The sequence below is a fragment of the Dasypus novemcinctus genome, chromosome 3 (genome assembly GCF_030445035.2).
Source record: "Dasypus novemcinctus isolate mDasNov1 chromosome 3, mDasNov1.1.hap2, whole genome shotgun sequence".
Taxonomy (NCBI): Eukaryota; Metazoa; Chordata; class Mammalia; order Cingulata; family Dasypodidae; genus Dasypus; species Dasypus novemcinctus.
The window spans coordinates 6,662,253-6,690,024 of NC_080675.1; the positions used below are offsets into that span (position 1 = coordinate 6,662,253).

The 27,772-nt window shown below is 45.2% G+C and overlaps 1 protein-coding gene across 7 annotated transcripts in view; it reads right to left on the reverse strand.

Moving 5' to 3' along the window:
- EML1 (EMAP like 1) overlaps positions 1-27,772 on the reverse strand; it is a 205,085-nt gene that overhangs the window by 46,973 nt on the left and 130,340 nt on the right. For all 7 annotated transcript variants that reach the window (XM_058291734.2, XM_012522702.3, XM_058291727.2 and 4 more), the window contains exons 3-4: positions 20,182-20,314; positions 10,912-11,046 (exon numbers count right to left, since the gene is read on the reverse strand). In XM_058291734.2, coding sequence (XP_058147717.1) covers positions 10,912-11,046; positions 20,182-20,314 — 268 coding nt within the window. The remainder of the gene's footprint in view (positions 1-10,911; positions 11,047-20,181; positions 20,315-27,772) is intronic.

Here is a 27,772-nt window from a genome sequence, read left to right on the forward strand (position 1 = left end):
TGCTTCCCATGCTCCCCAGCTCCCTTTCTGGTTTTATCTTCCTCCATAGCATTTATTAGCCATATCAGTTTACGGCTGCTTCCCCGTTAGGATGTAAGTGCTACGAGGGCAGGGAGTTCTGTTTGCCTTATTCGGTGTTGTACTTCCAGTTCCTGTACCAGCACCTGGCATTCTGGAAGCGCCCGTGAGTAATGAATGACTAGAGAATAGAACTGGGGGCAATGCATGAGAGCTAAGATACAAAGCTGCTCATTAACCTGATACTCTCTTTAAAAACATTTTTTTATTGAAGTATATCATTTGTACACGAAAATACCTAAACAATAAGTGTATAGGAAAAGTTTGAACTTACAAAATAAGCATACTTAACATCTCACAGGGGTCCCATACATCGCCCCTCCACCAATACCTTGCATTGTTGTGAAACATTTGTAACAAACTATGCAAGAGCATCATCAAAATATTACTACTAACTCTAGTCCATATCTTACATTTGGTGTATTGTCCCCCAACCCACCTTAATATTTTTTTAAAATATATTTTTATTACAGAGGTTGTGAACGTACAAAACAATCATGCACACACGTATAATTCCCATACAACACCCTTCACCAACACACCGCACTGTGGTTCAATGGAAGTTTTTGTTGTTGTGACAGATAGCATTTAAGGAAAAAAAATTTTTTTTAAATTTGTAAGTTTTAAGGGGTAGAGAATGAGTAAAGGTAAGAGTTAACTCCATTGTTTTCTAGTGTGAATCAGTAAATTCCAACTGGGAGTATTTTTTGACAATATTTCCTGAATTCTTATCAGAAGCTTTGACAAGAGAAGAAGTTATTTAAGAAAAAAAAAGTGTAAGAAATATGCTATCAATTTACTTTTCTCAGTACTCAAAATTCAATCTTTCAATCAAACTTGTCTACATACCTTGGCCATACCAGCTGAGTCCATCACAAAAATGTTTTCACTGTATTGAGTTTTAATGCTATTCTTTCAGTTTTTATCAAAGTACGTTTAAAAATAAAATATATTACTGAAGCATGTGTCCACATTTTATAAAGGAACTGTCTATTACAACCCTGAAGCTCGTTACTAATTGCTAGGCTGGGCTAAAAGACTTTACCTGACCTTCTTAACTATAAATTGTATGTTTAGTGTTTTATGGTGTATCTGTTTCCATCCTTTTACTTCCAATATATATTTTTTTGTGTTTATGTTTTGAAAAGTGTTTCTTGTAAACAACATATAAGTGGATCCTACTTTTTAAATCTACTCTGGCAATCATTTCCTCTTAATAGCTCTTTAAGTCCATTTATATTTAATGTAATTATTGACATATTTGGATTTAAATCTACTTTCTTAGTGTTTGCATTCTATTTGTCCCATTTCTTCTTTGTTCCTTTGCTCCTTCTTTCCTGCCTTTTTTGCAGGAGAAGGGGTGAACGAAGTGTTGTTATTGTTTTTTCCACTTATCACTTCTACTGACATTTTAGTTATGTCTCTTTGTATTAATTTTTTGTAATCCAAATTTGTACTATAAAACATAACATGAGAACATCCTCACAGAGCGGAGGATTTCTCTTGTTTTTCCTGCTCTGCCCTCAGACCACAGAAGGCCTGACTACAGAGAGGATCTCTTTCAGTCCTCCTGTCCCGTCGGGAGCACTTGCTGAAGATGGAAAAGAGCCGGGCATGTGTGTGGAGAGTCCCACACTGGGGGCGACCAGGAATTCTAAACTAGCATGCTGGGCCACACTCAGCCTTTAGTAATTCCATACAACTTCACCTGCTGCCTCCTTACTGGCCTTTATGACAATGTGGCAGTTTGAAATTATTTTATGAATCCCCAAAAGAGAAAGATTATGTTTTTGAGCTAATCCATTCCTAGGGTGTGAGACCCTTTCAATCGGACGATGTCTGTGAGGTGCGACTCTCTGCCTTCCTGCTGGGTCTGATGAAAGGAGGCACAGGAAATGGAGGCCGCCCTTTTAGATGCTGCTGTGTGAGAGAGGACCGGAGGACCGCTCGAGCGCAGAGCCGCGCGAGAGGACACGGGCCCTGCTACACCCGAGCGCTCACAGCTGACCCTGGGATGGAAGCAGAGCAGCCGAGACTGAGAGGAGGCCGGGACAAAGACAGTCCCAGCCGAGCTCCCGGAGCTGCGCTCCCAGAAACGGGGAGCCCCGAGGGGAGGGCGAGGACCTCGGCAGAGTCGGCAGCCACATGCCCGGACAACAGGCCCCAAAAGAGCTGACTTTGGTCAAAAGCACCTCTTAGGGAGCCTTGATGTGTACTTTTCACAGCCTTGGAACTGTAAGATTTTACCCCAAGTAACTCCTCTTTAGAAAAGCCAACCCATGTCTGATACTTTGCACTGGCAGGTCTCTGGCAAACTGAAAACAGCCGGCTTCCTTCTCTCCTGCTGCTCTTCCAAAGGTAAAGCAGTCACAGGTCCCCTCTCTCCTAAGGGGATGGTCACTTCCTGCAGTTTATTTCATTATGTTTGTGTTGTGGCTTCGGCTCTCTGGCGTGCTTAAAGTAACCATGGTTTTTTTGGTAAATTACCTGGCTTCTTCTCCCTGTTAGGGTGGGAGAGAAACTCTCGTGTGGTTTTCTCTATGCTAATCAGATGCAGACGTCCTAACTGTAAATTTTACATATTATTAGATTCACAGGTGGGGCAAGGATGGAAGAGGAAGGCTAAAACAAAAGACTACCAGGCAAATTCCCAGTTAGAGAGACTCAATCAAAAGGAAGTCATGTGGGGAATCAGAAAATAGGAAAATGATTTTTTTCCACCAAGCAATTTAATCACAGAAGTAGAAAGATGTGGAAGCTATGAACACAGAAATAAAGTAATGAAGAATCTTTCCTAGAGATAGTAAAAAGCAATTATGGATTAAGTTCTTCTTAGAAAGAGAAAATCTGTACGGGAATTTAAATTCCAAATACAAGGAAGCCCGTGGATTCTTGACACTGCATTACATAAGAGAAAGAATGAAAGATTTTTATTGAAAGATTAGAAAAAGGTATTATGAGTGTTAATAACTGCAGGTCCCTGAGAGAGGTCCCAGGTGGTACTAGAGGACTTTATATTTCTTTAAATCTTGTTCTCAACTATGAATCACTTTTTTGGGAATATCGCACTTAGAAAATATAATATTGCTACATTTCATTATGTTAGAAAATTCTACTTTTATAGAAAAAATACTATAGTTAACCTTAGAATTCTTACTCCTACTCCTTAAAGGCTTTTCTATTTGAACGAAGAAAATGTGCCACCATCTTTCCTAAAAGACAAGAAGAGCCCCAGGGAAAAAGCAAGTCCACTCGTGTGCAAGTCTTACGAATACAAACCCACACATGACAATGAGTTTTCCCAACCAATGATGGAAGGGAAACCCATAGTGTGTGCAATGACAACAGTGATCCAAAACTGAGGCTGCCCTGGCCTCTGGTCAAAATCCCTTTATTGGCGCAGCGCACTGAACCCGTCCTTCCCAGGCAGTGGTGCTGAGGGGCCTCCGAGGCCAGCACTGCCAGCAACGTGCATGCATGGGAGTGGGTGGTCTCTCACGCCCAGCTGAGTATGGAGTCAATAAAGGTCCCCCACCCACCCCTGGAGCCCCGAGTGAGCCCTGCAGAGAAAGGGCTCCTCCGGTCAACACACCCGAGCCTCTGGGGTATTTTGAGGTGAGGTTGGGCCGAATATCTCCAAAATGAAGTGTTGGCATCTGGTGGGGGCTCTGCTACTCGGCTGTCTGCTCGCTTGATGGGCTGGCTCAGGCTATCCTAAGGACTTTCAGAGGACATCAGCAGTGCTTGGGGACTCACGGCGGATTCAAGTAGCTTGGGGCCTTCGCCGGATCTGGAGACAACAGGAGGAGCCCTCTCCTCCTCTCCAGCAGCGGGTGGTGCAGTAGGTGCCAATGAAGCCACTAGGCTACTTGGTCTAAGTCACCTTTATTCAGTGTGGACTTTGGCCCAGGATTATCTAGTTGTGATTGTTTTCTTTTTCACCTGATAATTTGCCACACCGCAGAGTGGGTGTTTACAAGGACGAGAGCTGGTAAAAGCCTCGTGGGCTGTCCAGTGGACGCCAACTAATAGAGAACTCCTCCTCTGCAACGGAACTACTTCCTGCACGCTCAGACCTGCAAAGCAGTTTCACACCAAGTTGCTCCAGGGTGCTCCGAGCCCCGGCCCTCCGTGCTGCAGGTCTCCGGCACACACACGGTGCGTGTGACAGAGAATTCTAGGCAATGGGCTTAGAGCAGAGTGGAGAGGGTCAAATGCCATTTTAGCAGAGGTTTGTGATTTTGAAAATGATTACAAAGGCTCCATCAATGGGAAGACTGTTCCAAAGTTCAAGTCAGTTCCCTGAAACTTATTCATACTACAAAAACTTTAGCTCTGGGTGTAATACAACTCCTTTGAAAATTTCACTCAATGAAATACAATTCCTGCTAGAAATCAAAATACTCAACTATAAAAATTAATGATGTTTTTATAAAAACTGACTTTATGTAGCTTTTTTCTAGAAATAGGGCCATATAGGAACCATCTATTAGAGATGTTTAGAAATCATTAGAAACTTATTGGGGACTGGGAAGTGGATTTGGCTCAATGGACAGAGCATCCGTCTACCACATGGAGGTCCACGGTTCAAACCCCGGGCCTCCTTGACCCGTGTGGAGCTGGCCCATGCGCGGTGCTGATGCACGCAAGGAGTGCCGTGCCATGCAGGGATGTCCCTCACGTAGGGGAGCCCCATGCACAAGGAGTGCGTCCTATAAGGAGAGCCACCCAGGGCAAAAAAGTGCAGCCTGCCCAGGATTGGTGCCACAGCAAGACGATGCAACAAAAAGAGACAGATTCCCAGTGCCGCTGACAAGAATACAAGCGGACACAGAAGAACATACAGAGAATGGACACAGAGAGCAGACAACGGTGGAGGGGGGGAGGGGAATAAATAAATAACATCTTAAAAAAAAAAAAAGAAACTTATTGGGGATAAAAACTAGTGCTTCGTAGACATTTTCAACCAGTACACACAGTCTGGCTTGGCAGAAGGAGCACAGCGCTTCAGCAAGGTTTTCCTCCCAGAGCCGTCATTTACAAAACAGGGATAGAACCACTGGGAAGTTCTGGGTATCGGCAGGACTAAAGAAAACGTGCAATGAATCACCCAGAACACTATTAATTAGCATTACTTACTCCTTCCTCTTAATTTCATTGATGAGGACCTACATGTATTTCTGGGCTCATCCAATATTCTCAAAACCAAAAAAAAAAAAAAAAGAAGATGAATTAGGACTTTTAAACATATATTAAAATGTAAAAGATCCATGGTTTGATGAGTAAAACATTTTTTGTTCAATAAAAAGATGCTTAATTTATCCATCTAATTTTTTTGTCTTTAATTTTTAATGTTACACTAAAAAAAAAAATGAGGTTCCCATATACCCCCACCCCCCTAGCCATCTAATTTTGAGCACGAAATACCTCAAAACCTAAAATTCTGTGTTAAAATTGTCCACCAATAGGTGGTGCTGTTTACATAGTTCTTAGATGGTTTATGGGTTGGTTGTTTTTTTCCCAATAAATATATAATGTCCTTTTATTCATTCAACAAGCATTTATTGAGCAGTTATTGTGCCAGGCACTGTGCAAGGTGCTAGATATCCAAAAATCAAATGACATCTTCTGTCCTCCCAAAGCTTAAGTGAGGGGAAGGCCGAGGGGGCTTTGGGGTAGGGATGGAGCTGCTGGGGCAGGGGGAAGGGGGCGAGTTACAGGTAAAGTAAACAGGCAGTTACAACACAATCTAATGGCATCTAATTCAGACTCTCAGACTAGAGGGCCAGGGAAGGCTTCTGAACAGAGAAAGGAACTTGCTAAGCTGAGCATTCAAGAATAAACTGGAGTTAGTCCAAACACATTCAAACACTCTCCCCTGCCAAAAATTTGTGGACACATATACAAGGCACTCAGGAGAGGGGAAAAACCTGCCACTTACCGAGTGCTAGAAGGTGTTTGCCTTAGAATAATGCATGCATTTATGGGCATTGTTTTCTGTATATGGATTTTATTTCACAATAAATAAAGGTTTTTCTAGGAAATGCTATCTCCTTCCTTAGATTTGCACTTCTTTAGTTAAGTCTGAGGTTGATCATCTTTTTTTTTTTTTGCAAGGAGATATTAGGGACTGAAGCCGGTACCTCAGGCATGGGAAGAAGGTGCTCAAACCCCTGAGCTACACTTGCTACAGGATCATCTTTTCATGTTACTGGGCTATTTGTATGTCTTTCTGTGAACTGCCAGTTTAGCTCTTTACCCAATTGTCAGTGGAGTCGACTGCCTTTTTCTCATTGATTTGTATTGGGTCCTTTAGAAATGAAGGAAACTGGCCCTTGACAGTCCTGTGTCATTAATATTTGCTGAAGGGCGCCTCTTTATGCGCTGCCACTTCCCACCACACCTCACCCCAAGCCCTGCACACAGTCGGTGCTCAGAAGGCAAAGCGTGCTGTGCCTTTGAGTGAGGTGATGACAAAACTTTTCAGAAGTCTCAGAAAGGTTTGGATTGGAGAATTCTGAGATGTCCCAAAGGAGAGAAGCCTTGCAGCCTGGGCAGAGGTCCAGTAGGGAGTTCCCACGTTAGACAGAGAGGCAAGGGCCACAGCCACCACTGCCCAGTGCCAGCCACGGGCAAGCTCTGTGCTCAGCAGCCTCCAGCTGCCCGGGGAGGCAGGAACAACTTTTACTTCTGTGGAGGAAACTGAGTCCCAGTGAGATTAAGTAACTGGTTCACAACCACACAATAAAAAGCGACAGAGTTGGGATGAAAACTTGGCTGTGGCCATCAAGCCCCATCATTTGAAGGTTTTTTGTGATACTGATTAGGACAAAAAGGTTCACTGAACAAACGTGTATGGACTGCCTACTGTGTGCCAGGCATTAGACTGCTCTGATTGGATCAGAAAGAGCTTGCTGGTACCAAGTGTCCAACAAGAGTACATGTGGCTAGATAAATTAAGACACACATCTAAAATAATGTTCTAAGAGCGTACTTACTGACGGAAAGCTGTACTTACAGAGCAAATGAAAGGGGGAATTACGAAACGTAGGCAGATGATCATTTATGTCAAAATTATATATTACACACACAACTACCTAAAAATAAAACCTAAATGTAAATGTCACAGAATGTCAGTGGTGAGTCCTGTGTGTGGAGATTATAGGTGGTTTTTGTCTTCTCGCTTTTGCACATCTGGATTTTCTAAAACACCCGTTACTTACGTAATAAATTACATTTAAAAGAGAAAAATCTTTTTTGGAGCAGGTGAGAGATGGTGCTGGAAATGGGTAGAGATAGGGCACAAGGGTGGGCCCGGAACAGGAGAGGAGCCTGAGCCCCAGGCTGAAGATTCTGATTTACGGGACGTGGCCAGTGAGGCTGAAGTCGGGACTTCTGCACCCAGGTGTCACTCACAAGACTGTTCCAGAGAACGGCAGCGTGTCAGGAAGAACGGGCCCAGGGCCAGCCGGTGGCTCTCGCCCTTGCTGCATGACCCAAGGGTGTGCCGCCTCCAATGCCACCCTTTTCAGACCGGAGACCAAAGATGGGCGATTTATGTAAGTTGCAAGGATTTTTCCAGCAGATGGTTGCACCATTTCTTGTTCTAACAAAATCAGCACATTATAGCAATTTCCAGATGGAAAGTAAGTGCCTTGCTTACAAAGTTGATATATCTCATGCCTCTCAGAATTAAAAGGGGGGACTAGTTGGATAATTGGAACACTTTATCAATCTAGCACAGCTAACATAACCTCTGCTGCTAAATAAGTGACAGTTTTCCAGACTGACAAAATACATTTTGTTTTTTTTTTAAATGAAAAATTAGGAATTGGAGTAGTGCACTGGCTACCTTTGATGGAACATGTCTTCCATTGGTGTTGCTGATTCCTTATATAAAATACCAAATACTTCATTTTGACATAGAACTGTATAATTAGTAATATTTATTTACCATCAATAATACATAAAGTAGATATTACATTGCCATATATGCTTTCGTTTTTATGGAAGTTTTGTCAGTGTAAAGATTAAATGCTTTTAAAATGTTTTGGCTTCTCATAAGCAAAATATTTAAAAATTTTAAACATTCTAAGATAAGGGTCTAAAAGGTTGCAAGAAAGACTGTCAAATCTGGTGAGCACATCTAAAGAAAACGAGATCCTGGAGCAAGAAGACTGAAACTATCAAGAAGAATATAATTTCTAAGAAAGCAAAATGTAATTATTTTATGATTAATTATGACATCTTGGAAAATGTGAAATTCTAGGACCTCAAAATTATTATTTTATGCTCAACAACAAGATTTGTACACATTATACAGATTGCCTTCTTCACGTTTGCTGTAATTGTTATTACTGAGAAATATGTACGTGCTGATGTGAAACTGTTTCCTTTTATTAATTTTCAGCAAAGTGCCATATGTGCTTATCATGGTGTATGATGAGTTGTAAGCTTTAGAGCAAATTATCTATAATCAATAAAAATTAAAGCATTGTCGTGTGAATGAAGAGCTTCTTTTACAAATTAGGACAGATTCAAAGCTTTCCCTATAATATTATCACTTTCACTCTTTTGTATTTTAATGATCTTTCCTGAGTGGAAGCAGAAGGGACCCTACAATGGCCGTAGGTGTGGAATTATATGCTACCTGCAGACTAGCTGTATCCTTCCAACTACCTGGTTACTATGACTACCTGTAGACTGTAGACTAGCTGTATCCTTAACATCTGTGAAACTCATACTTCATTGGCCCTTCAGCCACTTTGGATTTCGCCAAAATCTGGGCTTCACACACAAGACAATGTCACTTCTATGAATGTGATTTAACATGTGTCAGGCTAAAAAAAAGATTAATAACTTTGGATGTCGTCTAACATTCTCATGGGAAAAATGAAGAAATTAAGTCCAGGACTTTGGTAAGCCACATCAATTATTTTCTTCTTCTTTTTAAAAATAACTCCCACAGTGATCATTTACTGAGTACCAAGCACTCTGCCAGGTGTTTTCCTCCAAGTTCACTATTTAAACCTTGTGAGAGTCAAAGGAATTAGGCATAAAACCCCAACTTTACAGAGGAAGACACGGAGGCTCCAAGAGGTAGAACTGACTTACAAGCCCAGATCTTCCTTTCACTGCAGAGTAGGGACCTCTCCATTATGTCTTGCTGCCTGTGATAATGAGGCAGGGACCATCTTTTGAAAAAACAAGACAGTGTATTGGGACAATGAACACAGGTACCAGCCTGAGACCCAGAATGCCATAATGTTTGAAAAAGGAGTTTCCTGGGTGCCACCTGAGGCCTGGCATTTGTCAGCAGACTCTACGTTGGTGCTAGGTGGCAAGCAGCCCGAAGGCAGGGCTGCTCGCCTGGAAATGGAGAGCAGGAATGAACTGGATTGCCACCTTGACCTTCACCAACATGTCTTCTTAGCTTTTCTCGCATTCTGAGTTCCTCTCTGTAAGTCCCTAGAGGGCTAAAGGCACCTGTCACTACCAGCAACGCCTAACAGAAGTCAGTAGAGTTCCCTCGGAAACTCTTTTAGGTACGTGCAACTCAAGAGGTCTGGGGCTACGCTGGCCTCAAACATTCTTGGCTGTTTGGCTCTCAAACATTGATGAGACAAAGAATTTATTTTAAATGAACCTATTTAGTTGCATGAATTATTTTCAGAAAATAATTAGTAAATTTTCCCAGTCCCTTACTTCCAAATCAAAATTTCCTACTGCAGCTTTTTAAAAAAATCCCTTTGTAGATAGCTTTTATGGAAATATTTACCCAGCACATTTACAAAAGCCATAGGACTTACAAGATAAAACAGATCTGGAGTTTGCACAATGCAGAGTCTTTTTGGAAATGCGTAATAAAAATCAGATGTGCAGAAGGAGCCAAGTCTTTGAGAACTGCCAAGATCCAGACATTTCAGGTCAACTTCCAAAGATTACTCTGAATCAGAGAAGCTAAAGCCACACTGCATCCTAAACAGTCGCCATTGTAACCAGTTAACCTTATTTCCAAGGTATCCCCATGGACTAGCATAATTTTCTGATAAGTACTAACAGTCACCATAAGAAGACAGAACTCAGCATGAAGGGCTTTTGAAACTGCTAGTTGACTGTGGAATTGACCTACCAGAGCTCTGAGAAAGATAATTTTATATAACATATTCTTTTCTATAATAGATAGCTTTTTAAAACAAACTGAAAAAGAGCTGAAACTTCTTTTATAAGACTGGCTTGCAATGGATTTACAAACTTGGGATTCTTATAGGCAGTGGTTGGAGACAATTGCTTTATGACTAAAGCTTTCTCCTTACATGAACATTTGAAAATAAGAATTTGTTTAGCCTATGAAGCTGAAGCTCCTTCCCAAATTTTGCAAGAGAGAATAAAATTGAAGCATGATGCTTAGAAAGAGAATTAAGTGCAATGTGAAGGAAGATATACAATCCAATAAAACAATCCATTTAAATTGATTTTAAAATGGCAGCAGAGTATATTAGAAATCTAAGGGGCTCCATGTGGAAACTGAGAATGGTTTGCCAAGTTCCACGTTCTTGGTGTTCAGCGAGTACTCAGGCACCACTCAGGTTCGCCTAAGAATGCTGGGAGTCCCTATCATGATTTCTCTACCTGAACAATCCGCGTGGACGGGGACTCTCGGCTGCCCCCCACGGGCGCTATGGAGAGCCCACAATGTTCTCTCGGAGGCCTAAGGCTCCAGCCACAGCCTCGAGTTCATTTGCATAGTAGGGGACCTTCTGATTCATCTCAGGGGACCACAGGCGATAAAGCATCTTAGTAGCTGGAACCCGGAGATAAGACGAGCCTTACCTCTCACTGTTCTTCTTGCCACTGGAAGAACTGCTGGTGGATGCTGTCCGGTTCCGGTTTCCTTTGGAATCCCCATAGCTTTCCCTTCGGCCACCAGGGGACACTCGTTCAGAAGAGCTGGTCCTTTTGATGGTACTAAAGCGGGAGGCAAATGACCACGAAATCCTTAAATATCATGATGTTATTTTATTGCTAAGTGTAAAACTCTAGACACAGAGTATATTTCCAGGTGGATATTTAAAAGCTAGATTGGGTCTAGATCCTAACCTGGAGGTCAAAGTGCTTTCAGGACGCCCCTGGGATCAGCGCCTCTTTTCAACTGTGGTTGTCCGTTGAGTTCAAAGCCACGGGGAGAGCTGCAACACAAGACCCCCGACAGGACAGCCGGGGAGCACTCGGGGGCTTACAGGAAAGCGAGGGTGCCCTGAGCAGGCTTCAGTCTAGTGCAGTGTTGTGCCTCCCCCCAAGGGGACACAGCGACGTCTGGAGACATTTTTGGTTGTCACAGCTTGGAAGGGGGCTCCTCCCGGGATCCAGTGGAGGCCAGGGGTGCTGCTGAGCAGGGGCAGCACCTGGGACAGCACCTGGGACAGCTCCCACAAGCGCGCATTCCCAGCCCCCATGCCACAGAGCCCAGCCTGAAGGTCCCTGGTCTGGAGGCTGGCATGGGACCCAGGCGAGGAGAAGGCCACATGCGCTGAAAGGATCCTCCCACCACTGGGGAAATGCTCTGTCTGGGGGGGGTGTCCCAGGGAAGGGTGAGGAGCGCGGCCGGAAGCCGCAGAGGGAGGCCGGGCAAGGCTTCCTGAGGCCCGAGTTTCTGGTGTTATAACCGCACAACTGGGAAGGGTCTGCTCTAGGCAAAGGGACCCCTCCCCAGGAGTTCACAGGCTCGGGGACAAGCCAGAGGCAGGGCAGGCTGAAGGCCAGTCGCCCCCTCAGAGCACCTAGCCATCTTGGAGGAATCCTGTCCATCTTATTTTCACCATAGGTCCTAAGTTTCCTGTGAGCCTCTCATTGATTAATTTTTGTATACTTCGCAGACGCTTGGGCATAGACGCTTGACCCATATTTCTTAAATGAAAGAATGAAGTAAGTAGATGAATGAATAAACGGAAGTTATCACACTTGAACCCCCTCACAGGGACAGACGAGATTCTGTTTAACTTAGTAGCTGCTCCGTAAGGAAAAAACCAGGAGGTGCCATGGCAGACGGGACGCCCTGGTGCTGGGATCCGGGCAGCGGGGTGGCCTGGGGGAGTCCAGTTCAGGCATGTGGAGCGGGAGGTGCTGCCAGGCCTGCCGCGGGCGGGGACAATGCAAGGCTGGGACAGGTGCGGTGGCTCAGGACAGGGACTGTCTGTCTGGGGTCCCTGCGTGGGTTGCTGAGCCACTGATGAGAAGGAAATGGCCCAGCGAGGAGGTGAGGAAGGAGAGGAGAAGGGAAGGAGAAGAGCCCCAGGAATGCCAGTTTTTAAGAGTGGGGAGAGGAAAAGAAACTGCCACGGGAGTCAGATTTAGCCAGGAAAGCAGGAAGGCGTGGGGGGACAAAGCCCGGGGTCGAGTGGCAGGAGTGGCCATGGGGCAGGGTGCTCAGAGAGGAGAAGAGGGGGTGCAGAGCGGACCCCTCCTTCTGATTCTCGGGGGCTTCACGGGGCTCGGCTTCAGTGGAGGGAGGGAGAGGGAATAAAATTTCAGTGGGAGTAAATGAGACCGGAGCACCAGCTCTGGGGCCTCGAGGCCGCTGGCCCTTCTGTCCAGGAGCCGTAGCTCTCTCCTCCTTCCCTTCCTTTCTGTTCACTCTCTCCTCCTCAATCTAGTCCTTCTTTCAGGCCAACATTTAGTCCCTTTCCCCTTATAACTCCTAATTATTCAGTTAACAGCACCTTAGCAGGTTTTTCAGAACTGCACGGTATAAGATACTATAATAATTAAAGCAAATGAAAACTGCACGGTGGGTGAGCTTTTGAAAAACCAATTTGTTCTGTGGCTGCTTATAGCAACATTCTCTGAAAGCGCGAACTCAAATGAAATGGCAAAATAACTTTTAATACACTTCCTGCATAGTCTTTCTTGGCAACTGAGGAAACTCTGGACCTACAGCACCAGAATCTTACCACTGGAATCTGCATGGGTGTGCTTTAAGGTCGAAACGTGAATTTTCAGAGAGCTCAGTTTGGGGACAAGGAAATTACAGATCTTAAGAGAGCACTGCATTTCTGAAATTGGGGACTGGAGTCTAAAAATTATCTATACCTTTGTGTGTGAAGTTCAAGATCATCCAGTGATGCAAAACCCCAAGCGAATTGAATTTACAGGCTTGTGTTCTGCCAAGTATCTCCCACAAGGCTCTGAGGCAGGAGCCCGGCCCCCTGCAGAGCTGGGAGGCCAGGGGCCCCTCCCCAGCCCACTGCCCCCCCACTGGGGTCCTCCTGGGAGTTCTGGCAAGCTCATGGCGTTTTGAAGAATTCTATAAAACACCTTTAAAGAATCGACTGATCATGACTCCTAATCAATCATAACTAACAGTAACCAGCTTTCTAATAATAGAAACTGGAAGTAGTGGGTGCAAGAGGTCAGGGGGATATTGACGAGGCAAACAGCAGCAGGTGTTAACACATACTGAGCACTTTGTGTCTTACAGATATTATTTCATTTAAACCTCACAAGTCCCTTGCAAAAACACCACTATCCCCATTTTAGGGACGAGATGACAAATTCAGGGGCATAAAGGCAACCTGTCTGAAATGACACAGCAAGTGGCCGGGCTCACTCCACCCCACTCTCCCCGCACGCTCCCTAAATAATTGATGAGACACTGCATTCTTTCGAAGACCTGCTGACCATGGAGTAAAATCAGTGCGCGTCAGTAGTTAACACCGCCACATGACTGGAGGCTGCGTGACCAGCAGCACGGGAAAAGGCCTTTACAACCACGGAAGGAGCAGCCACGGTTTACAAAAGAAATGTTTAAGTTCCCCTCGCCTTGGTGTTGATCTATTCAGTTTGCATGCATTGAGAAGACTCACAGACCTACTTAATGTACATACAAGAGGCACAGAAACAGAGCAGAGTAAGCATGAGTGCAACCGTGAAAGCGTGGAGAAATATTTGACAAGCTTCAATAAATCACACTACATACCACACATCAAAATGGAAAAACATTTTGGTTTGCAAATATAGACTTGGATATAATCCATCCCAGGTCCTCGGATATTTGTCATTCACACATTTACATTACAATGTTAAACTTTTTAAAGTCTACTATTGTTGTATACGTAGAAAAAAACCCAAGACATTCCTTCTGAGAGCCAAGGCTCTTAGGAATTAAAGAGGATTTACCAGGATTCAAAGTGACGGACAGAAAATAAAGCTTGAAGATGAGATAGTTGCAGTCACCAGGGCTGTTGGTGAGAGCAATACAGTATACGCACAGCAGGGAGCCTGCTTAATCATCAGGAGGAACATCAGAGAAGCTGTGTTCACTCTGGACAGCAAGTGAAAAATAATGCTCCTAATTTTGAAAGTGGTAGATGCACTGGTGTGAGAGACTGCACAATAATGCAGGACTTTTTTTTTTTTTTGAGGTACCAGGGCTGGGGCTTGAACCCAGGGCCTCCTATGTGGGAAGCCAGCACTCAAAAGCCACATAGGTTTCCCTGAGCTGCCTTTTTGTTGTTATTTTTGCTTGTTTGCTTTTGTTTTTTCAGGAGGCACTGGGAACTGAACCTGGGACCTCTCATGTGGGAGGCAGGTGCTCAACTGCTTGAGACACATTTGCTCCCAGCAGTACATTTTTTTTAAGATTTTATTTTTTAAATTTATTTCTCTCCCCTTCCCGCCTCCCTGCCCCAGTTGTCTGTTCTCTGTGTCTATTCGCTGCGTGTTCTTTTTGTCCACTTCTGTTGTTGTCAGTGGCACAGGAATCTGTGTTTCTTTTTCTGTTGCTTCATCTTGCTGCGTCAACTTTCCATGTGTGCGGCGCCATTCCTGGGCAGGCTGCACTTTCTTCTGTGCTGGGCGGCTCTCCTTACGGGACGCACTCCTTGCGTGTGGGGTTCCCCTACGCGTGGCACGGCACTCCTTGCACACATGAGCACTGTGCATGGGGCAGCTCCACACGGGTCAAGGAGGCCTGGGGTTTGAAACATGGACCTCCCATGTGGTAGACGGACGCCCTAACCACGGCAAAGTCTGCTTCCCAGCAGTACATTTTTTTAGTGCTTAAAGCAAATAAAGGATTTTAGGTGTAGAAATGCATGTATACTATTACTTTTTCTTTTCTCTTTCGTTCTCTATCCCCCACTCCCAAACCCCAAACCTTGTTAAGTTCTGAAAATATAATGGCTCTCTATACTATATTACATGGGTAGTCAATATGTTTTGCCAATTAAAACTGAAATTTGGACATCATAAAATGTCTGCAATGCAGACTGGTGCATAGAAGAAAAGAGGCGATCTTTCTCTTTCTGGTTAAAAAGCAACTCTAAGCATAATCAGCTACAATTATGTCCTTTTTTTACCATGTGATTTTGAATCAGGAAGTGGTTTTCCAAAATTCTGCAAAAAAAAAAAAAAATCCCAAACCATCACAATAAAAAAGAAAAAGAAAGAAATTTGACAGATTGCTTTTATGCACAGCCAGATATTTTTGAAGGTTTCTTTTGTAATGACAGCAGCAGTGACTAACACTAGATTAAAACAATTATTCACTCAACAAATGCTTATGAGGCAATGGCCACATCCTTGTGCCTGTGCTGGGAACCGGAGCTGGGACAGGAAAGCAGGACTGGCCTCATTTTTCTCCTGTGAATTCTGAGATAATTCTGACAGACTAAGAGCACACACCTGTAAAATTCAGTTAATGAATGCTCTACCTTCACCACTAAAAAATACCTCTCTATGGCAATAGCCGCCCCCTCTCCTAGGAAGGCTGGTGGTCTCAGGGACTCTGACAAAACACAGGAAGCTTTTCCTACCCTACAAAGCCAAATACCTGAGTCAAAGAGGAGCACACAATCACTTCTGATTAATCTGTCCTCCTCAATCCTATATTCCTATTTCCATTTTGCTACTGAGAACTGACTCAAAACGTGAACTGAACACCACAGCTAATGATTCTTTTTTTTTTATTTAAAGATTTTTTAATTTTATTTATTTCTCTCCCCTTCCCCCCACCCCGGTTGTCTGTTCTCTGTGTCTATTTGCTGCGTCTTCTTTGTCCGCTTCTGTTGTCAGCAGCACGGTAATCTGTGTCTCTTTTTGCTGCGTCATCTTGTTGCGTCATTTCTCCGTGTGGGTGGCGCCATTCCTGGGCAGGCTGCACTTTCTTTTCCGCTGGGCGGCTCTCCTCACGGGGTGCACTCCTTGCGTGTGGGGCTCCCCTATGCGGGGACACCCCTGCGTGGCACGGCACTCCTTGCGCGCATCAGCACTGCACATGGGCCACCTCCACACGGGTCAGGGAGGCCCAGGGTGTGAACCATAGTCCTCCCATGTGGTAGACGGACGCTCTAACCACTGGGCCAAGCCCGCCGCCTCTTAATGATTCCTAATGATATATGAATTAGAAATTTAAAAAATCAACTAAAATCAGATCTTTGTTTTCTCATCTTTAAATCACGTATGTATTTAGCACTGATTTCAGTGTGGCTTCAAACATTGTGTTTCTAACAAGTGGGGCTATTTTCCCAAAGGACTGTTGGCTATTTGTTCGGAAGCAACAGACACTTGCCACTCCAGCTCCCACTCGGCGCAGGACACTTTTTAAGTCCTGCTCTCTTTTTGTACCAGCATTGTTCTTTTGATCCCTAGCCTCAGAGCTCTGCCGACTGAAGGGCTCGGGGGCCGGGCTGGGACCCTGAGCGAAGGGCTCTTTTCTGAGCCAGTGGAAATGCTGTTTCTGTCCCCCACTGAGGAGGTACGACCTGCCACGTCTTCCCTGGATTTTCTTTTTCTTTTCACTACTGGAAACAACGCTTTTTTTCCCAAGGATTCCAAATCGGGGCCCCAATCGAAGTCTTAATTGGCAACACAAAGCACAACCTCTGGCTGCTGGACTGTTTCCAAATGGAGTTTTTTCCCTGTAAGCACTAGGTTTAAAACACTGGAGGGAAGCGGAGGGAGAAAAGAAGACAAACATTTACCTATCCACATGCCCGGCTCGGTTAATCCTAAACTCTGATTACAGACAAGTTCCTACGATTGTAAACATATTTGAAATGGCGTGGGAGTTATTTCAGTTGTAACAGTCCAAATGCCCAGCTTGTGTCTTTTTGTTTTCAGGATTCTCTACTAATGAGAAATCTCTAGGAACTTTACCACAGAGGACCAATTAGACGCTTAGGTTTCCAACATCCAAGCGAGTGAGAATCCACATCCATGGAAGCCCATAAAAGCCAAAGAAAACAAAATAAACGAATAACAAATAAACAAATGAATGAATAACAAATAAGAAGTAAATAATAAATTAATACATGAACACTGTGACACTAAAAACTAAGAGTCCTAGATAGTCTAGAAAAGTCACGGCTTCCTATTGGCATTCTCAGCTGAAGGCTGACAGTAGCTTCTCAGATGAGCCAAATTCATTATTTTGTAAATTAAAAATAAAAGTCTACTGAGGCATTAGACTATTATGGGAGGAAGGTTGGCATTTAAGTGGTAATACAAACACAGACACATCTCGATAACAGGATGGCTGCTCTAAGATTTCTTGCCCCTTCCTTCCATCCTTCCATCCTCCCTGCCTCCCTCCCTGCCATACTGAGGAGGGCGAATCTTTCCCATCTGGCAATGTGCAGCGGTGGAGAGCAGGCTCTGCACGCGGCCCAGGCCGGTCCTGTCCTCAGAGCCCGCGTCTCAGCTGGCTAGGGGTGGGCAGTTGTGACACCACTCGCCAGAGGCCCCCTGCTCCTGTCCACACTGGCGGAGGCGCCTCAGAACCTCGGGGCTTCTAACCCAGTCTACAGACAGAATAGAGCACTAAGAGGGATGGTCTCCAAACAGGAATTACGTGGAGCACACGTGGTGAGAGGACACCAGGGCTGACCCGGACGTCTCCGCGGGAAGCAGCCCAGCACGGTGAAGACAGCACAGGCTTCGGAGCCAGGCAACACTGGGTCTGAGCCCGTGTCCCCCACTCTGCAGCCAGGGGACCCTTGGGCAAGCTACTTCGCTTCTCTGAGCCCCAGTTTTCTCATCGGCCAAACAGGGATAATAGCACCTACCTTGGAAGGCTGATCTGAAGACTAGACATAATGATATAAAAAAAGCTGGCACTTAGTAGGCTTGCATCATCAGAAAGCAATTTCCACCACCATCCCTGATTTAATGGGAGGGTAAAGTGCCTGCTAATGCCTCCTTGTCTTTTTCACACCCTGAGAAAAAGTGTCACTTGGATGCCACAGCCAAACCTGACACTGCTGTCCTCCAGCCTTCCCTATCCTGAATAGATGTTTCAAATATCCAGAACTCAAGATACAATTTGCTGGGAATGCTAACAATCCTGCCAGTTAATCCCACCAGGTCTAAGCAACCTGTCCATGGCCTGCTAGGTAAAAGGAACTACCTCAGAGGTACCTGGGCCAGCTGTAGAGGCACCTCCAAAATCAGAGGGCGAGAAGGCTGGCATGAGTGCCTACGTGCTTCTGAAAGCTAGACACTCCAGCTATGTTTTGGATTTTTACTTTTATTTCTAGCTCTAAAAAAAAGTTTTTTTTCTTTTATTCAAATTCCAAATACACAAAGAAATATAAATTTTTTTTTAAGATTTATTTTATTTAGTTCTCTCCCCTTTCCCCCGGGCCCCAGTTGTCTGTTCTCTGTGCCTATTCGCTGCGTGTTCTTCTTTGTCCGCTTCTGTTGTTGTCAGCGGCATGGGAATCTATCTGTGTTTCTTTCATCTTGTTGTGTCAGCTCTCCGTGTGTATGGCGCCATTCCGGGCAGGCTGCACTTTCTTTCTCGCTGGGAGGCTTTCCTTACGGGGTGCACTCCTTGTGCATGGGGCTCCCCTACGTGGGGGACACCCCTGCGTGGCAGGGCACTCCTTGCACGCATCAGCACTGCACATGGGCCAGCTCCACACGAGTCAAGGAGGCCCGGGGTTTGAACCGCGGACCTCCCATGTGGTAGATGGATGCCCTATCCACTGGGCCAATTCTGCTTCCCAGAAGTATAAATTATACAGTTCTATTTTCTTGAAGAATAAAGGGAAAGAATCTCATTTTTTTTCATAAACTATTTACTCTTTGGAAAAAAGTCAATCTTACAATACCTAGTTAAGTAAAGAGACCTATCCCTACTGCTGGCAATTAGAATCCAAAAGATCATTTCATACTGATTATAAATACAAACGATTTGAACAAGTATTAGATAGATGGGGAATGAGGTCACAAATTTCATTTTAAAGTTCTAACAGACCCTGTAAAACCAATCTTCTTAGAGTTCACAGAAAACTAAGGACAGGGAGCTCTTATCTGATGAAACAATGAAAAGCTGCTTGGTGAAGGACAGGCGTTGGGTATAAACACGAAAGATTTCAAGGGTAAAATGGGGTCACTGGAGCTTCCTTCCTAGTCGCAGGGGGCACCAGCTCCAGCGCCGCCCCCTCCGGCGTCCTTGCACCCCACACCTTTGGGAGCAGGAGGCGGCCGCTGCTTCCATGAAGTCTGAGCTCTGCATTCTTACAACAGGCCCACGAGGCAGCTGTGGGAGAACGATATAACAACCAGGTGTCTACCTTCCCAGGGCCTCAGAATTTAGAAAAGTGGCTGGCATATAAACTTTTAATACGGCAATTACGAAATCAAATAAAAGTGAGAAGCAAAGTATGATCTTTCTGACAGACAACAGCAATAGCTAGAAAGCCACTCTTACGTGCAATGTAAAAGAATGAACTCATCCAGATTTTAGAGATGAAAATTTAAGGCTGGCACAGCAATCTGAATTTTGCTCTATTCCAAGTATGGACTTGGGAACAGCAACCTCATCTTTATATAGATTATACTCCTTTTTTCTTTTCTTCCAAAAGTGAACTTTAAGTAAAAATACAAAATGGCACACCATGGTGTGAGCCAGGAAGATTTCAAAGACAATATGATTAAATCTTTAAAAGGCAGAATAATAAATTTATATATCACACACAAAATATGGTACTTTTACAAGCTTTGATTCAGGCCAGTAACTGTAAAGTGTCATATAAAAAATAATACTCCTTTTAAAGCTGAGCTGGAACAGCTTCTAGAACTCACAGGCGGCGCGTGGCTTACCTTTTGGTTGCCGGTGCAGCCGCGTCTTTCCTGGCCCCGGAGGGGGACGGGAGAGAGCCGCTGGGTTTTTTTGGTAACACGGTGCCGTTGTTGACGGTGGTTCTTAAAGGCAGGGTCTGCACGAGGGGTCTTGCTGTAAGACAAGCAGAAAGGGAGATCAGCATCTTCCCCTTCGGAATTTCAGATACAGGGAACGGACATCCACCCAGAAAGGCCAGCAAAACTGATAAAGGGACAAAGGCAGCTCAATGGGGAAAGGGTTGCTTTCCACAAAGGTACTGGAGCGATTAACGTCGATGCATTCCTCACACTTTACACACCAATTAATTCAAGATGGACTATGGAAGTAAATGTAAGATGCAAAACTATAAAACTCCAGAAGAAAGAGAGGAGAAAATCTGCGTGACCACTGGTTTGAAGATGGGCTGTTGGATACAATACTGAAAGCATGATCTGTGGAAGAAAAAACTCACGTTAGACTTCACTAATGTTTAAAAACTGTTAGGAAAACAGACAAGTCACACACTAGGAGAAAAATTTCCAAATCACAGAATTTAAAAAGGACCCAAAACAACAGTAAGAAGAAAAAAACAAACTTGAAAAAAAATGGTCGAAAGAGCTGAACAGAAACCTCGCCAAAGAAGATGCACAGATGGCAAATAAGCATATGAAAAGATGCTCAACAGTATTTGTCATTAGGGAAATGCAAATTCAAACAATGAGGAGATACCTCCACACACCTAATAGTGCGGCTAACCCCCCCCCCCCCCCCCGCCCCCGACGGACACTACGCCCATCGCTGCCCAGGATGCGGCTCTCATTCATTGTTGGTAGGATGCAAAATGGTCCAGGTGCTTGGGAAGACAGCTGGGCAGTTTCTTCTAAAGCTAGGCATAATCTTATCACTCAAACAAGCAACTGTGCTCCAACGTATTAACCCAACTGATTTGAAAACTTACGTGTATACAAAACCTGCCCGTAAATGTTTATAGCACCCTTATTCACAATCAGCCAAAACTGAAAGCAACCAAGATGTCTTTCAGTAGGTGAATGGATGAACGTCCACACAATGGAGGTACTTCCACACAATGGAATACCATTCAGCTAGCGAAAGGAATGAGCCAACCCCTGTGACACCATGGATGAGCCTGAAGTGTCCACTGCGAAGTGAAAGAAGCCGGTCTGAAAAGGCCGTGCACTGCTTGAATCCATTTATACAACGTTCTTGAAAAGATAAACCATAGAAACAGAAAACAGATCAGTGGTTGCCAGAGGTTTGGGGAGGGGAGGGTTAAATAGTTAAAGCAGGAGATTTTTCAGGGTTGGGAAACTATTCTCTATGATACTATTCATTTGTCAAAACCCAGAGAACCTACAGCACAAAGAAGAGACCCTAACATATGCAAATAAAAAAATCAAATAAAAAAAAAAATCCCACGGTGGAATGCAGACTCTGACAAAAGACCCTAACTATTAGAGAAGAGAGTGGGGGGAAAGGTGCTGACCCAAGGAAGTTTGGAAATGAGCAGAGAGGGTTAGGACTGAAGACAAAAGGAACGCTACACAAGCACTGGATTCCAGCCGGTGAAGTTCCTTCCCTGGAGGATGTGCTTCACAAGTCTGAGATCACTATAAATGAGCACTGGAATGGAACAATTAAGTAAACGGACAGAGGATGGCAAAGCCAAGTTTCTTATCGCTGGAATAAGAGGTTTCGGGGGGGAGGCTAGAATGGCCCAGGTGGTCCTAGGTCAGAAGTGGAGACCTCAGTGTGAACTCGTGAGCGTGTAAGATGCGCAAGTCGGGGTGCATGTGCACACCAGCTTAGTATATTTGGTGGGCCTAGGGTAAAGACAGCCCGTGTCCACATCTCGGTTTCTAATGCCATTCTCTAATATAGGGAACCAGTGCTCCCTGGAGGAACAGCTGAATCCAGGGCGAGGACAGGGAATACACAAGACAGGCCTGGAGCATCTTGCAGTGCCAGAAAGTAAGGAAGTGCTTACACAAAACAAAACACCCACAAAACCATGGGGGTATGTGCAAGGGACACAGGAGCCAACTGAAAAAGCTCCCAACAGCCAAAGCTGGAACAATTTGAGCAACAAAATAAATAGTACAGTATTGGAGTCTATAGTATAAAATAAATATCCATGAGTCCACAGTGACATAAATGATTGAATAAAGAAATAAATGGAGAAGAGACAAATTACCCATGCAGAAGGATTCCATATATTAATTTAGATACGTTGTCCTCAAGAGGTGGAGCCTAACTCCCCACCCCTGATGGAAACGGGCGCTAAAGCAGCTCCACTGGGGGAGACTGGCAACACACCTGAGCCAGGTGGCTAGGTCAACAGCAACCTGGCAGCAGCGTGTGGCTGGAGACGGAGCCTGGGGCGGCGAGAAGGAGAAGGGGCCTTTGCCTCTGCGATCGTCCCTCCAAAGCCCATCACGCAGCCCAGCCAGGAGGAAACGAGCAGGCCAACTCAAATGGAAGGAAAGTCAGCACAGTCCGTAACCAGTCCTCCTCGAAACGGGCAAAGTCATCAAAAACAACGGGAGGAAGCGGCTGTGGCTCTAGCAGTGGGTTGGGAGGCCCTGAGTTCGAGTCCAGGGGCCTCCTCGTGAAGGCAGGCTCGCCGGCATGCCGCGGAGCGCCGCCCGGCCCGCCAGCGCCACGGAGAGCCGACTCAGCAACAAAAAAGGTGACGCAACCAAAAAGGAGCCACGCAAAAACACAGAAGAACACGCAGCGAATGGACACAGAGAGCAGACAGCAAGCAAGCCACAAGAGAGGAGGGGAAATAAACAAATACAGGCACAGAAGAACGCACAGTGAATGGACACAGAGAGCAGAGGGCACGCAAAAAGCCATGGTAGGGGGGGGATAAAAACAACACCAACAACACTGGGAGTCTAAGAAACAGTCACAGCCGAGAGGAGCCGAAGGAGTCATGATGACGACTAAATGTCTTGTGGGAACCAATATGGGATCCCAGGAGAGGAAAAGAGCATTAGGGGGAAACCAAGGCACTCAATAACACATGGGCTGTAATTAATAACAAGGCATCAGCTTTGGCTCACGACGGCACGGTACATGTGACAAACACACCACACCAAAGGAAGATGCTAACAGGGCAAACTGGACGTGAGGTACTGGAGGGCCCTCTGTAGCATCCTCGCTATTTTTCTGTAAATCTAGTTATTCTAGGGAAGCGGACTTGGCCCAGTGGTTAGGGCGTCTGTCTACCACATGGGAGGTCCGCGGTTCAAGCCCCGGGCCTTCTTGACCTGTGTGGAGCTGGCCCATGCACAGCGCTGATGCACGCAAGGAGTGCCTGCCACACAGGGGTGTCCCCCTGCATAGGGGAGCCCCATGTGCAAGGAGTGCGCCCTGTAAGGAGAGCTGCCCAGCACGAAAGAAAGTTCAGCCTGCCTAAGAATGGCGCCACCCACACGGAGAGGTGACACAACAGGATGACGCAACAAAAAGAGGCACAGATTCCCGTGCTGCTGACAACAGCAGAAGCGGACAAAGAGAAGAACACGCAGCAAATGGACACAGAGAACAGACAACAGGGGCGGGGCAGGGGGAGAAGGAGAGAGAAATAAATAAATAAATAATGATAATAATAAATAAAGTTATTCTGAAGTAAAAAGTTTATTTGAAAATGCTGACAGGGGAGCAGGTGTAGCTCAGCAGTTGAGCATCTGCTTCTCATGTACGGGGTCCCAGGTTTGATCCCCGGTACCTCCTAAAAACAGAAAATGTTGATCGAGTTGAATTTATTTTGCTCACCATAGAATTAACCTAATTTAGACAAAAATACATCATGGAATGTCTCTATTATTTTAAATAAATTATTCCAAAGGACTCAATTTAGCCTTTTAAAACATTACCAATGACAAAACTGCATATAATGCCAAATTTTTACTACACTGAAACTTTCCAAGCTGAGGGTCAGTCAGACTCCATTCTTTAAGGCGAAAGAAAATGGAAAAAGCCACAGCCAGCTCCCTCGAGCCAAAAAGCATGCCACCCTTCCTCCTTGGCCGCTACTGCCGCACCGAGCACACTCTCTTGCTGAGATCTGCTTATTTGCCTGTCTGCTGTATTAGACGGTAGGCTCCCTGCAGAACTACCTGCCAGGGTGCCTATGCACAGAAGGTGCTCAGTGCATACTTGTTGTCTGTTAAATTTCAATAACCAAAATCCTGCTGCTAGGAGAAGGCACTATGTTGCCATTTCTGAGTCACTACAGAGGTTTTTATTTTTAATTGAGTCCTAATTTAAAATTCAGCCTCTTACTAATGTATTATTGCCCTTCCCCCAAAAGAAGAAATAGCATTTTTTAAAAAGCCCATGAAAAGAAAATCATGTGTGTTCAGCAGGCCTTCCCGGAGTGCATAATAAAATTTTATACTCTAATAGAGTAGCATCAAAAACAAACAGAAATATTAAAGTTATGAGAAGTCATGAAAGAAGAAAATAGAGGCTGGGGAGAGCTTGAGGGAGAGAGTGCGTGAAGGAGGAAGAAGGGAGAGGAGGGGGCCAGTGAACACTCTTGGAACAATAAAGAAGCTGGAAAGTTCCTACGCTGACAAGATCCAGTTGCTGCCGCATCCCCACCTTGATAATATCCTAGGATTTGTATTCCCACTGACTTCTTAAACAGCAAGGTCATGACTGCCAGCGATATACTTACCATATACCTTGTCTGCACATGACATCAGCGCAAAAGTTTTTCATGTTTCTATACCTAAAAATGAACAGCCACCCAAAGAAAAGAGGTTGCTGCCGTAAAGGAAAAACCGATCTGAAAAAATACCCCCGATCTGAGCAAGTACCAGCGAGGGCCCTCAGGGCAGCAGTCACAGGCGTGGAGGGAACCCTTCTCTGACACTTCAAGTGATCTTTAAAAACGTTCAAGACAAAGAGCACCAGGGAAAGTTCAAAACACGATTTCCTGCTCACTGGGTGCTAAGATATATGAGTCTCCAGCTTTTAGATGAAACTAAGACGTGAGACAGTCTCCTGGTTAATAAGAGGTTTATTTATATACACATACATAAAACATTTTAAGTGTTCCTAGGGGTCACACACAGCAACACAGCACTAAAAGGAGAATTTTTTTCCAATAAAAGGAGTATGATAAATGAGATGTGTTTGGAATGCAGTCATTTGGAGGGACAGCAGGATGGCTGGGATCCCAAATCTCAAGGGAGACCGAGAAGCACAGAAGAGTTTGAAAGGCAAGGGCTCTTGAGTTAGACAGAACTGGGCATATTCCCAGCTCGGCTTAATTACGTGGCCTTGGATAAGCCACTTAACCTTTCCAAGCCTCGGCTGCTTTGTGTGTGAAATAGGAGAACGGTGCCCACCTTGCAGGGCTGCTGCGAGGATTAGGAGTGATGAACTGAGGTTCCCAGCACAGCATCCGGCACACCATAGGCACACGGAAGTGGGAGCTATTATCCCATGGCTAAATTCAGATCATGAAATGCTCTACTAGTTCTTTTTCGGACCTTGGGGTACAGTTAAGATCCTCGATGCAATGTGAAAAGAATGGGATGCAGCATATATGCTGGGATCAAGGGGAAGCAGGTTCAGCGAGGGCTCGTGGGCTGCTCCTGCGCACAGGGAGAACTGGACTCAGACCACAGACAGGGTCTCATCCGAAAACTATCGCTGCTCCTACTACCCCCAGGCCAAGTGAGGGAGAGAACGTGCCGGGGAGGAGCAGGTCAGGGGGCCGGCAGCCAGGAAATGGCCTCGCCTGCGTCTCCCCTTTTCCTTCTCTGTAAAGCCAAGGCTTTACTGTAAATGTTCCTTGAGGCTTAGGCTGCCTCTTCCCTCTCTGAAATCCGTGATCCCACTTCATGTGAGAAGGGTGTTGGAAGACACAACAGTGGAGTGCCTCTGCAAGTCAGCCCCTCTGCACCAGTTCTCCCAAATCCTTCACCTGGAGCAAAGGGAGAACCAAGCTGCGGGGAACAGACTCCCCGGTTCGGCAGGTATGCTTTCCAGTAATGCCGACAGTATTTACTGTCAGCATCTGCCTGCTAGTTTTTTCATACTATTAAATATGTCTCCATAAATTAATTTGAGCTAAATTCCCTGCAAAATAACTCCACAGTTTGGTAAATGAAAATCCCCAGCTCTAAATAAGGTATTTGGAATCTCAGGTTGAAAAGCACTCATAATCGAGCCTGAAATGAAATTTCTTATTCATCCTTTGTTTTTTACACTTTTAAAAATTGATTTATTCTCGGGCCCCCCCTCCTCCTCCACCATTGCTTGCTCTCTCTGTCCATTTGCTGTGTGTTCTTCTATATCTGCTTGTATTCGCATTAGGCGGCTCCAGGAACCAATCCAGAGCGGAGAGAGGCGGTCATTCTTTTGTGCCACCTCAGCTCCCTGTTCTGCTACGTCTTTTGTTGTCTGTCCTCTGTGTCTCTCTCTTTTTTTTGGTATCCTCCCCACCTTGTGGCTTTTTTTTTTTTTTTGCTTGCTGTCTGCTCTCTGTCCATTCGCTGTGCATTCTTCTGTTTTTGCTTATCTCCCTTTTTTGTTGCATCACCTTGCTAAATTGGCTCTCCATGGTGCTTGGGGGCCGGCGCAACTCCATGGTGCCAGGGCCAGCAGCTCTCCGCAGTGTGCGGGCGAGCCTGCCTTCACAAGGAGGCCGTGGGGCACGAACCCAGGGCCTCCCATATGGTAGACGGGAGCCCAACTGCTGGAGCCACAGCCGCTTCCCTCTGTGTCTCTTTGTGTTGCATCATCTGCCTGAGCCAGCTCTCTGCATTGGCCAGCACTCCTGCGTGGGGCGGCATTCCCACGCCAGACGGCACTCCTGTGCTGGACAGCACTCCTAGGTGGGCTGGCACTCTGCGTGGGCCAGCTTGCCGCACCGGCCAGCTCGCCTTCACCAGGAGGACCTGGGTATCAATCCCTGGACCTCCTATATGGTAGACAGGAGCCCAACTGCTTGAGCCACATTCATTTCCCTTCACCTTTTAAATGGCAAGTTAGGAATAACTAGACTTCAAGAAGTATTATCCACAATCTATTTTCAAAACCACAGTTGATATAAACATAGGAATTCAAGTATAGCTAATGAAATCTAATGCATATTACAAAATAATATTGATATTGAACTATAATCTACAGATCAAGAAACCCTTTTAAAGTATATCACACTAGCAACTCAATGTGCAAAATTTGACAAGGAAAACTTCCTATTAGGTATTAAAGTGAATTTGATTATGCAAATCACGATTATGTAGGTGATTATGTACATAAAGCCAGAGTTTAATTTGGCATAATATCTAACCATTACGAACCTAGAATTCCTAATTATCTTTTCAAACTTTAAAAGGTGCCTGTATTTGGGAATGGAGAAGGCAGTCTGCTTTTGCTTCCCTGCACTAAGCTGTAAGACAAGGGGACGACTCCCTCGGTGCTGGGAAGACCGCCATCATCACCAAGAGCTAGCCAAAGCACAGGTGCACGCATCCTTTGACCCAGCTACCCCAATTCTAGGAATCCATCCTGAAGATACATTGGCAAGAAGGCAAAATGACGTAT